A 12626-nucleotide genomic window follows, 5' to 3' on the forward strand; every position below is an offset into this window, starting at 1 on the left:
TATCTTTTGAGGGGCACAGGGCTAGGGTGCTTGCCTTGACACCTCCAACCCAGGTTCAAACACTGGCATCCCATATGGACCTCCTGAGCACTACCAAGAGTGATTCCTGAGTGCAGATTCAGGAGTGACCCCTGAGCATCACTGGGTGTGCACCGCCCCCCCCCCCCCACACACACAAGTATCCTTTGGGTGAAAGAAAAGTAGAAATTAGTCCTAAAACTTCTCTGGAGGACAACTTGCCAAATTGTACATACCATTTGACCTAGACTTATGCTCCTTAGAATTTATCCCACAGTTACGTTAAAATTTATTTAATCAAGTGTGACAACATATTCACATTCATTTACAAACTTGGCAAAAATTGTAAACTTTCTACACACGCTCGAATTGAGGGCCAATGGACTACTGGCATTACAATACAGGCTCAGAAAAGAAGGAACAAGGGAAGTCCAAAATTTTCGGGAGCAACCTCTCAATTTGTTGTTTGTTCTGGTTTTTGGGCCAGCTACTCAGGGGTTACTCCTGGCTCTGCATTCAGGAATCAATCCTGAAAGTGCTCAGGGAACTATACAGGATGCCAAGGATCAAACCCAGATCGGCCATATGCAAGGAATGAGCCCTTACAGGATGTACTATTTCTCTGGCCCCTTGACTACTTTACTTTTAATTTTTATTAGTGAAACACCATGAGGTACGGTTGTAGACTTACAAATTTTTGTGCTTGGGTTTCAGTTATACAATGATCAAGTACCCATCCCTTCACTAGTGCCCATTCTCCACCACCACTGATCCCAGTATCCCTTCCACCCCCCCACCCCCCATCCCTGAGAAAAGGTGTATCACAGAATAGTGTTGTATTTGCTTCGGCACAATTTTTTGCCCTAAAGGAATACACAAGAAACATAGGTGTCATTACGATGTCTGGGGAGAAATTTTTATTTTCCAACTTGGGGGCTATAGCACAGCGAGTAGGGCATTTGCCTTGCATGCGGCCGACCCGTGTTCGATTCCTCTGCCCCTTTCGGAGAGCCCCGCAAGCTACCAAGAGTATCTCTCCCCACACGGCAAAGTCTTGGCAAGCTACCCGTGATGTATTCGTATTTTTCCAATTTAGAATATATCTTATTTTGATAGACATTTCCCCTCTCGGCGTTAGCTACTTGCTAACTTACCGGTGCTTTTCAATTGAAATAAAGTTATCCTTCCTGGGGCCGGGGTGGAGGGGGGTGGGAACCAAAACTATTTTTTAAAGTGAAAAATCACACAGGTATAAGCCAAGACCTGAGAGCAGCACTATCTCTATGGTTTATTAGCTGCCCGTATACCCAAGGACTCTTTTTTGCTGCCCAATTCAATTTGGAAGGCGCTCGAACATAGCTCCATTTCACAGGTAAGAAGACTGAGGCTTGGGGCGATTTCAACGAGACAGCATCAAACCGCTCAATCCCAAGGCCCAAGGCAGTCTTTCCCGAGCTCCCGTAGTGGGGGGCGCGCACGCAGCACGTCGGACCCCCACGCCGCGTGGCGGCCCCTTGGGCGAACCCGCGTCCCGGCGCGCACGGGGCTCGGAGCGCGCGCTCGTGCACGCAGCGGCACGGACCCGGCGGCAGCGGCGGCGGCGGCGGCGGCGGCGGCGACGTCACAGCCCGAGCTTTCCTTTTCGGGAGTCCCCGGCACACATCCTGTGTCCATGTTTGGGCATTTACGTCACGGCGGCAGGGCCGGGGCCTCCCGAAATGGCAGTGGCCCGGGGAGTCGGAAGCCCGGAGCCAGCGCCGCCGCCGCTATATAAGAGGGGGCGCCGCGGTTTGGGGGAGCCCGGCTGCGCTTTGAAGAAGCGAGGTGCAGCCGCCCGAAACCGGTCCCGGCGAGCTAGGGCGCCGCGGCCCCCCGACCCCCTCCCCAGAGCTGAGCGCCCGGTACCCGAAGCCCAGGAGTCCGGGTGTGCGAGGCGCGGGGCGCCTCCACTGCCGGCTTCCCCGCCACCCGCGCGCCCCCCAGCCCAGCGGGAAAGGCCCCCGGCGCCCCGCAGCCGCCGCGCCATGCTCCACCTGAGCGAGTTTTCTGGCCCCGACGCGCTCCTGGTCAAGTCCAGCGAGGGCTGTTGCGCCGAACCCAGCCCAGAACTGTCCCAGCCGCCCGCCAGGGACGCGCCCGCGGCCGCCGGCTACCCCGGAGGTAAGGAGCGAAGCCGGGATGCTCAGACGGCTGCACAGCGCGGGGGCGCACGGTGCCAGAGAAGCCGCAGGGATCGGGACGCGGGAGCCCGGTGGAGGTGAAGGATTGGGGGGGTGGGGTGGTAGGGTCGATTGCAAGGTCCTGGGGATTCGCAACCCCAATTGCAACCCCGTCCCCACCCCCCACCGGGGCGGCCGCCTCCGCGGGACCTGCGCCGTGCATCCAGGCATTTTTTTCGCCCGTGCACGTGTGTTTTGCGTGTGCATGTTTGTGCGAGCGTCCAGGGGGGGTTTGCGGCTCCAGGAGAATGAGAATGCCCAAACTGCATCTTTCTCTGTGTCAGTGGGCTTCGTGAGTGTTGGGGGGAAAGGGGGTGCCGACTCCGCGCCTGCCCTTGGCTGTACCCGGAGTTCATTCCTGCGCCCTCCCCAGCAGGCGACTTCTTGAGCTGGGCTTTGAGCAGCTGCGGCGCCGGGGGAGACCTGGTGGACTCCTGCTTCCTGGAGGGGCCAGCGCCCACACCCCCTCCCGGCCTCAGCTACAGCGGGAGCTTCTTCATCCAGGCCGTGCCCGAACACCCGCACGACCCGGAGGCACTCTTCAACCTCATGTCGGGCATCCTAGGCCTTGCGCCTTTCCCCGGCCCGGAGGCGTCAGCGTCGGCGTCCCGGTCTCCGCTGGACGCCCCTTTCCCCGCAGGCTCCGACACTCTGCTGCCGGCTCCGCCGGACCTTTACTCCCCGGATCTGGGCGCGGCCGCCTTCCCCGAGGCGTTTTGGGAGGCCTCGTCGTCCGCTGGCGCCCCCTCGCAGTGCCTCTACGAGCCTCAGCTCTCCCCGCCCGACGTCAAGCCTGGCCTCCGGGCTCCTCCGGGCTCTCCCGCGCTGGACGCTGCTTCGGCCTTCAAAGGGCCCTATGCGCCCTGGGAGCTGCTTTCGACCGGCGCCCCAGGGAACTGCGGGTCGCAGGGAGGCTTCCAGGCCGCCCCGGAAACCCGTTTCCCCCCGATGGGTACCAAGATCGAAGACTTGCTTTCCATCAGCTGTCCTGCAGAGCTGCCGGCCGGCGCGGCCAATAGACTCTACCCTCCGGCAGCCTACGACGCTTTCCCGCTGGCCCCGGGAGACTTGGGGGAGGGCGCCGACGGCCTCCCGGGGCTCCTGACCCCTCCCACTGCAGACGGGGGGAGCGGCGCCGACGGTGGCGAGTTTCTGGCCGGCCCCGAGCCGGTGCTCTCCCCGCTGGGCCTCCGCGGCGCCGGGGCGGACTTCGCGAAGCCTCTGGTGGCGGACATCCCCGGGAGCAGCGGCGTGCCCGAGCCTCCACCACCACCCCCCGCGGCGTTCCCCCCAGCCAAGGCGCGGCGCAAGGGGCGCCGAGGCGGCAAGTGCAGCGCGCGCTGCTTCTGCCCGCGGCCGCACGCCAAGGCCTTCGCCTGCCCGGTGGAGAGTTGTGTGCGCAGCTTTGCGCGCTCCGACGAGCTCAACCGCCACCTGCGCATCCACACGGGCCACAAGCCTTTCCAGTGTCGCATCTGCCTGCGCAACTTTAGCCGCAGCGACCACCTCACCACGCACGTGCGCACCCACACGGGCGAGAAGCCCTTCGCCTGCGACGTGTGCGGCCGCCGCTTCGCGCGCAGCGACGAGAAGAAGCGGCACAGCAAGGTGCACCTCAAGCAGAAGGCGCGCGCCGAGGAGCGGCTCAAAGGCCTGGGCTTTTACTCCTTGGGGCTTTCCTTCGCCGCCCTGTGAGAAGGGAGAGATGGGTTTGCAGATTGGGGCGCCGCCGCCCGGCGCACACGGGGAAGACTCGGCCCGCACTCCTAGCTGCTCCTCTTCCCACCTCTCTCTGGCTGGCACCCCTTGGAGCCCGGGAGCCGGTCTCTGATCCCGCTACCAGATCCATTGACGCGCCCGCCGCACGCGCACCGTTCAGCACCGGCTCCGTGGACAGCTCCCCGGCTGGCTTGGTCTCTCCACTGCCTGCCGCTCTTGGTGGAAAGCTCTCTGTGGCTACCCAGGGAGTAGGTAGGGACCAAGGACAGCCTCCTCCTCTCTCTCTCTCTCTCTCTCTCTCTCTCTCTCTCTCTCTCTCTCTCTCTCTCTCTCTTCCCCCCCTCTCTCTCTCTGGCGCTCTCTCTTTCTCTCTCTCTGGCTCTTGTAACTGGCGCATGCCCCACGCCCTTCTCCCAGACACCTCCACCCACCCACCCACCCACCCACCCAGACAGGCTGGGGCAGCGCCGAGCCGGTCTCGCGCGGGACTTTGTACAGCCATGTCCTTTCCAGCAGCCATCGGATGTGACGTTTCGCTTTGGGGTAATTTTCTTTCTGTTGTTGTTCATTTTTTTTTTTGTAAAGCAAACGCTACTCTCAAGCAGTTGACAAAACTGTTTATTTTTGCAATTAAAATTATTGTGCTAAAAGCTTATGAATCTGCTATCCAAGGTCCTCAACCATCCCCATGCCCATTCCCCGGGAGACTATATGCCAGTAAAGGAAAGAAAGGAGATGCCACCCTCACGGAATCATTGCACAGCTGTCAGGCACTGTGGCACAATTGGAGGGAGTCAATAAATATGTGCTGAAATGATGGATGGATTTAATCACAGTTGGCCTGAGGGCTCAAGGTCCTTCCAGAACTTGAGAGCGATGGAGAGCCTTAAGTGTTAAACATGGCCCCTGTATTAACCTTCTTAACCTTTACAATCCCAAGTGTAGCAGGCCTTTATAGTCTATTTTTAAAATGAGAAATAATGCAGGTTTTGTTAATGGTTAATTCACATAGGAACAGACAGCATCAAACACTCACTGCAAAGCCGGTACTTTTATTATGAACACCCTCACCCCTGGCTACTCTTCAGTTTAACAGCACAGTTTGAGAAAGCTTCCTACCAGGAGTCACCTCCCGCTAGGAGTCACACTTCCTACTGGGAAGTGAAAAGAGGGTTCAGCAACTAGAGGGAGCCCTAGTCAGCAGCAGAAGACTGTGGAGCGTCAGTGCTGTTGGTGAACACTCAAGGGTGTCACAGAGGCTCCGTTAGTCTACGAGTAATTCGTCTTGAGAAGTGCCTAGTGTCAGGGCCTAGTGGGACCCAGCCTTCCCTGCATGCATCCACCATGACCCCTTTTCACCAGCTTCCCTTCTAAGTGAGCCCTTCGTAGCATCAGGGGAATGGCGCTAGGAAGGTGGGGAAGACTGCATAATTCTGTGTTGGAAAAGGTGGAAACGGATGAAATCCAGCTCCTCTTTACTTCCTGAACTCCTAAAGCTTTCTGCCCCTCTCCGAGCTTTCAAAGTTGGTAATGTACTTGATCTCTCCTCCCCAACAACAATTAATTTCTACCACAGGAAGGAAAGGGACTGTCCGGTGACTTCATTCTCTTTGGAGCTAAGTATCCTTGAATAAAGAAAACCTGACAGCCCTATCAACTACCCACCTTCTGACCCTCTGGCCTCTTCACCCCTTCTCTCTCAGATGTGCTTACCCACACCTCGACTCTTCAGCTGACCAGAGACATTATCAAGCCAAAGAATTCCACCCATTTCCCTCCCTCAGATGTTAAGTGAATATCTCCCCAGATATTCACATGGCTGAATATCTTCTATCTGAAAAATTAATTTGTGGCATAAGATTCAATATTACCTCTTCTAGAGGAGCTAACTTTTTAAAAGAATAGCCTGAGGAAAGTACCCCTATTATTAAGATATATATATATATATATGATGGACTATAAGACCTTGTAATAAATAAGTTGTAGATACACTGAAATAGGATAATGACCACATCCATTATCTTACTATTTAAGGGACCACATCTTTCATTTATAGACATAGCACTTTTCCATGCAGAGTAGGGAAAAAGTGGAGCATAAAGGCCCATGTTTCAAACAACTGGTCCTAAACCACACAGCTGGAACAAAGAAAGAAGGCCAACAGTTTATGTCTATATCAGTACATTACATAAATATAAGTTTTTTATACCCCAATTTGTTCTCACACCCCCTGAGCCCTTTATCACTGATGAAAATACTGAACTTCAGAGGTCTGGGGATGTGGGGCAGCAGAAGAGAACATAACTTGCATGTGTAAGGCCTTGGGTTGGATCCCCAGCACACACACAAAAACAGAACCAAAAACTCAGAAGTTTCTTAGTAATACCAATATCAGAGTCCCATATGATTGAAGATCTCCAAGTCAAAAAAGGTCTATTATTCCTCGAGAAATCTCTTTTGTTTACTGGAGATTCCATTAGAGAATGTTTGGGCAGCAATTGGCGGGGCGGGGGGTGGGGGGAGCAATCAGAAAGTTGCCCTAGCCCAGGATCCAACAAAACTGGGTACTAACAGAGCACATTTTCCTTGCTTGATTCTTTTTATGTTTTTTTGTCAGATTCTCAAAACATAGATATATGCCTAGCCTTTATTCTGACCTATCTCTTTTGTTACCCTATCAGTCTCTCTAGAGATCACATTTATTCCTAGGCCTCAGCCATCACTACTCCCTTGATGCCATCAGAGCCAGCCTTCCTCTCAGCCCACCTGCAGCTTCATGAACATTGTCATCGCAGTATCCCATCACCATTTCAACTGCAGTCTGCCGGAAACCAAATCATCCTCCCATCTACCAAGTTTCTGCTAGTGGTAGCCATCATTTGTTTGGTTCCCTAGACACACCTAGACACATTTGTACAGTTTCATGGAACTCACTTTCGACCCCTGCCTAGACCACATCAGGCTCTCAGGTGGACTGTATTTGGGGGTCTGGGGGAGGGTTGGGCCACACCAGATGGAGCTTAGTGTATGTTCCTGGCTCTGTACTTAGGATTCCTTGATCCCTGGAGGGCCTGTGAACCATATGTGGCACCTGAGAGTTAAACCAAATCTTTACAGGATAAGCCCCACACGAGTGCCTTACCCCTATTCCACCTCTTCAGACCCTATACTGTTTTGTGTGTGTTTGTTTGTTTTTAAAAGATAAATGTACACAAACTTTGTTTAGTTACTTTTGGGTTTAGGGCCTGGTAGTACTAAGAGATTGCTCCTGGCGCTGTGTTTGAAGTTGTCTTCTGGCAGTGGTTGGGAGACCATGCAGAGCCAAAGATTGAACTCAGGTCTCCTGCATACAAAGCATGTGGTCAACCCTTGAGTTGTCTCTTTGGCCAGGTGGGCTGTAACTTACTAAAGTTATTCAGGGTCTTTTCTACTCTAATTCATGGCACATTGTGTCCTTTAAGTATTGCAGCATTTAACTTGTTAATTCATCTTCAATGGGGTTTTACCTAGGCCACAGTACTCTGTGGCTGGAGATAAGGGTATTTTTTCCTGAGCAACTCTGTATTTGCTCCCACTATCCATGTTAGAAATATTGGGGCCAGAAAATTAATACCTTGCACCTGGTGGACCCAGGCTTGATTACTGACACCCATATGGTCCCCCACGCCTGCCTGATCCCAGAATGCAGAGTCAGGAGTAAATGCTGAGCATCACCAGGGGTGGCTCAAAAACAAACAAAAAAGGAATATCAACTGATGGAGATGAGTCATTGTGTTAACTTTTTGATTAGGGATTCTGGCATCAGGCCAGTGTTACAAGTTCAAACAATACTAGTTACACATTCTCAGAAACAACTCCCTCCCCAAACCTCTTGGGATTACACATGGCAAATCTCATGCTTCCATTTTTTGGCTTCAATTCTCTTATTTGGGTCTTCATAAATTTTCTTTCCTTTCTTGCAGGCTCAGTTAAGCATTTGGGATTTCTATTCTATTTTGTGAACCTGTCCACATATTTGTAGTAGGAAAGTCTATGGATTATCTAATTCTCCATATTGCTTAAAACTGTAGCCAGAAGATGTTAACTCCTTTATTAGAATTTTTCCCACAGGGGCTGGAGAAATAGTACAGCAAGTTGCATGCAGCCAGCCCGGATTGTCTTGCATGCAGCCAGTCTGGGTTTGATCCCTGACATCGCATATAATTTGCCCAGACACTGCCAGGAGTGATTCCTGAGTGCAGAGCCAGGCGTTACCCCTGAGCATCACTGGGTTTGCACCCCCTTTGAAAAAATTTTTTCCTACAGTTATCCTTTCTGTGCCTATTGCCTCAGGCCATGCCGTCTTTCCCATTTTACATGCACACTTTAGCTATAAAATCATGTAGATTCACATAATAACATTTGGTTAGAAGGACCTTAGAAACATCCTTTGTGATTTTTCAATGTATAGAGGAGGCAACTGATGCCCTGTGAAGTTTGGTGCTCTCTGTCTCTCTCTCTGTGTCTCTCACTATATGTACACACACACACACACACAAATATATGTGTGTATATTTGGTTCACTTCCAGCAGAGCTTGGTGGCCTGGTGGTCTATACGATGCAGTGCTGGGGATGGTATCCAGGACTCCTGCATGCAAAGCATGCACAGTAACCTCTTGAACTATCTTCCTTGGCCCTGGGTTTCTCTTTTTAAGGGAACACAAATGATGAAAGACTAAAGTGGGCATTGAATTGGGCTTTCTAGTTCCACACCAGTGCATGTATCCTTATATCCACTTTTTCTACAAGTATTATTGAGGGCCTCAACTCACAGGTCAGTGCCACAGGCTTACTGAAGACAGTCTTTGTGCTGAAGAGAAGGGGAAGAATTAAGCCTCTTGATGGAATGGGATATGGGCACAGAGTCTGCAAAGCCACCTGGAATCCCTGCTAGATCTTCTGTCTTCATCCTAACCCCGTGCCTCATTGAGACAAGCCTGAACTATACCACACCACTTCCTGCAATTCCTCTGCTTTCATCCTCTCTCCCTCCATTCCATAAAACTGGTATAATTTCCCTGAAACGTCTACAGTGGGACGTTTTGTTTTGTTTTCTGGGTCACATCTGGTGATGTTCGGGGGCTACTCTTGGCTCTGCAATTAGGAATTACTCCTGGAGGTGCTCAGGGTGGATATGGGATGCCAGGGATCAAACTCATGTCAGCCACATGGAAGGCAAACGCCCTACCCTCTAAACTATTGCTCTGGCCCCATCAGTGGTGTTTTATCCCAAACTAACTACAGTGAGGAGCAGTAACTCCCCGTGGCGCACCCAATATGCCAAGTACCAGTAACAATGATGGGTCTCATTCTCCTAAAGAGCCTTGAATATAACCTCAGGGCCAGGATGAAGGAGACGTTACTGGGGCCTGCTCGAGGCAATCGACGAATAATAACTACAGTATCCACCTTCCAGCAAATTTCTGCAAAAAAAATGCACTTCAGTGAAAACCTTCCATATGTGATCCCAATTAATCTTCTATCCTCTATCATCTCTCACTTTTCTCTGTTCCCTCCCCTTGTAATATTCAAACCTCCCACTCCTGAATTCTTTTAAGGGTGTAGGCCTTGTCTTATGCACATGTGTGGTCACGGTATCACCACACCTACCACTCAACATATCTTAGTGCTTAATTGCTGTGTTGACTGGTTGTAAAATACAGGTCTAAAGGCCTCAATGGAGAAAGGAAAAGAGAAGAGTAAAGAAGAAGGAAGGTGACTGGAGAGCCTGAAGCTGGAAAAATGGAAGAAGGAAGGACTAGGAGAGAGACAGGAAGGAGCAGAACTGAAGCCTTGATCCAAGTTTTGGGTTCCCATTAATGGAACCCCATCTTGTGGCTTACCTGTGCCTGTCCAATTCTTGCTAAGCCTGCGGTTCTCTGCTTCCACCATGGCTCCCAACTGTGTCTGTCACTCAGCTCTCGCTCTCTTGGTTTCTCTGGCCCACATTGAGTGGGTTTTGGTTTAACAATTTTAGAATGGTGGTTCCCATAACAACCAAGTAGGAACTGTATCTGTGAAATGTAGCATGCACACACCACACACACATACACACACACACACGCACATACATATAAGCACAGAAGTACAGGCACACCCAACATGTACTCAGCTATTTCTTACATGTACTTCTTCATGCATGTATGCATTCAGTATGCCTGTGTATATATATATTTGTATATGCACACATTCTCATGCACAAAAGCAAGCACATATTTCCATAAGCATGTCCCAGTTTATTTTCAAATATTACAGGAAGCCACAGAATGAAGATATACATTAATAAACATAGGCAGAATCAAGATAATATACAGGTATTTTTTAAATTTTTATTAGTGAAACACTATGAGGTACAGTTGTAGACTTACAAATTTTTGTGCTTGGGTTTCAGTTATACAATGATCAAGTACCTATCCCTCCACCAGTGCCCATTTCCCACCACCACGGATCCCAGTATCCCTCCCACCCCCCATCCCCCTATCCCACCCTGCCTCTGTTGCAGGGCATTCCCTTTTGTCCTCTCTCTCCTTTTGGGTGTTGTGGTTTGCAAAAGAGGCATTGAGTGGCAATCATGCTTGGTCTACAGTCTACTTTCAGCATGCTTCTCCCATCCTGGGAGGATCTTCCCAACACCCTTTATTTGGTGCTCCCTTCTGTATCTGAGCTGCCTTTTCCCCTAGCATGTGTGGCTGGCCTCCAAACCATGGAGTAAACCTCCTGGTACTAATCGCGGCCACTCTTGGGTGTTAGTCTCCTATTTTGTTACTTTATGTTCCCCAGATGAATGCAGTCTTTCTATGTCTATCTCTCTCTTTCTGATAATATACAGGTATTTTTGGCTGTCAGAAAAGGTAGGTGAATTTTGGCACAGGAAGGCTCAGTGTATTTACCACAGCAAAGGGATAGCAGTAGGGCACTGTGTTTGGATTGTGGGGTTTGGTTACTTAAGTTCAAATCCTACCTGTGCCGTTGGCTAGGCTTGAAATTTAGATTTCCCAATGTAAAGTAAATTTAATAGTCATACATTCTTGGGGCTGGAGCGATAGCACAGTGGGTAGGGTTGTTGGCCTTGCATGCAGCTGACCCGGGTTGAATTCCCAGCCATCCCATATGGCCCCCTGAGCACCGCCAGGAGTAATTCCTGAGTGCAAAGCCAGGGGCAACCCCTGTGCATCGCTGAGTGTGACCCAAAAAGCAAAAAAAAAAATAGTCATACATTCATGATATGCATTCAAGTGAGTAGTACAGAGCCTGGGACTGTTGCGCAGTGGCAGAGGGTCAGCCTTGCAGTCACCAGGCCTCAGCTCTGATCCCTGGCACTGCCCCACATCTTCAAATTCAACCCCAGCAGTTCTGCCATTTGTTGATTCCCTAGCGCCACCACAAGTACAACACTGGGACATCACAGCAGTGACAGAAGAGAAAGGATTTAAAAAATAAAAAAGTTTTAATTGGTATGATGGTTGACAGTTAGTTAAAAAGAACAGTTACCATTTAGATGTTAGGAAAAGTGATTTCTCATTCACTAGGTGTAAGATTTTGTGGGGTCAGAGAGATAGTTCAAGGGTGCCAGCATGTTTGAGATTCTGAATTCAATCTCTCTCTGCCCTAATTGATGCATGGGGAAGCCTCGGTAGCCCCTAGAACTGCACTGTGCTGAGTCTGGAACTGCTAGTCAGGCAGAGTGTCACCTGAAGTCACCTGGGAGACCCTGAACATTTATTGGAAGCACCGCCCCCCACAGTGGGTAGGTCATTTGCCTTGCTTGCACTCGGCAGACCAGGGTTCATGTTCCAGCATTCCATATGGTCTCCTGAGCACCACCAGAGGTAATTCCTGAGTGCAGAGCCAGGAGTAATAACTGTGAATCGTGGGTGTGACCCAAAAAGGAAAAAAATCCTTGGACCAGGGAGATTGCATAAAGGGTTGAAGTTCATGCTTTGCATATTAGATCCCTAGTTCCACACTACTCCCCTGACAATCACCCCCAGTAGCTCCAGAGGAGAATCTCTTCTGTCTTTATCGGACAATCCTGGGGCTTTACAGGATCTTTGCTCTGCTGCATCCGGACGCAATTCATGATGGTCTTGGTGCCCATGCTTCTCTCAACACCTGAAATGCCATCACCAACAACCTCATCCCACGCACAGCTCGGCCTTGGGCTGGACAGCCCCAAGCCCAGCGTCCCCGCTGCGGCCTTGAGGATTTTTTTTTCCTCCAGGCCTCGGTGGGCCAAGAGTGTTCCTACCTCTACAGCTGGACTGGCATTTAGCCAAGAGTCTGGCCTCTAAGGTACTCCAGCGCTGTGAGCTAGGCATCTCCCCTAAACAAGTGTAACGTGGGTGTGCAAGAGGACGAGGGAGGAGTCCGGCCTGGGGGAGTCCTCTGCCCTCCTTCTCTTCTAGATCTTCTTGATGGGGTTTGTGACAGGGAAGGGACTCCTAGATGACACCCTGAAGGTAAGCCGAGAAAGCGCCTGGCCCGAAGCCATTCCCAGCTCCCCTGGATCCCTCGAGATGCCCAGAAAACACTGCCCCCACGCGATTTCTCCGGAAACCAAGCATTTGACCCCAAGTCCGCACGTGCACACGCCAGGCGCCACCCACGAGGGCGCTTAAGGACCCAGGCAC

At 51.3% G+C, this 12626-nt stretch overlaps 1 protein-coding gene across 2 annotated transcripts; it reads left to right on the forward strand.

The window, feature by feature from the left end:
* The first annotated feature begins 1729 nt into the window (after positions 1-1729).
* Positions 1730-4281, forward strand: EGR4 (early growth response 4). Of its 2 annotated transcripts, none has more exons than XM_056122485.1 (2): positions 1730-2178; positions 2611-4281. In XM_056122485.1, exons 1-2 carry the CDS (start codon positions 1737-1739, stop codon positions 3930-3932), a joined length of 1764 nt encoding a protein of 587 aa, XP_055978460.1. In that variant the 5' UTR covers positions 1730-1736; the 3' UTR covers positions 3933-4281. The 2 variants fall into 2 exon arrangements, with proteins under 2 accessions (XP_055978460.1, XP_055978467.1); XM_056122492.1 differs by having other exon boundaries at positions 2614-4281.
* The last annotated feature ends 8345 nt before the right edge of the window (positions 4282-12626 follow it).

The sequence above is a fragment of the Sorex fumeus genome, unplaced genomic scaffold, assembly GCF_029834395.1.
Source record: "Sorex fumeus unplaced genomic scaffold, SorFum_2.1 ptg000006l, whole genome shotgun sequence".
Lineage (NCBI taxonomy): Eukaryota > Metazoa > Chordata > Mammalia > Eulipotyphla > Soricidae > Sorex > Sorex fumeus.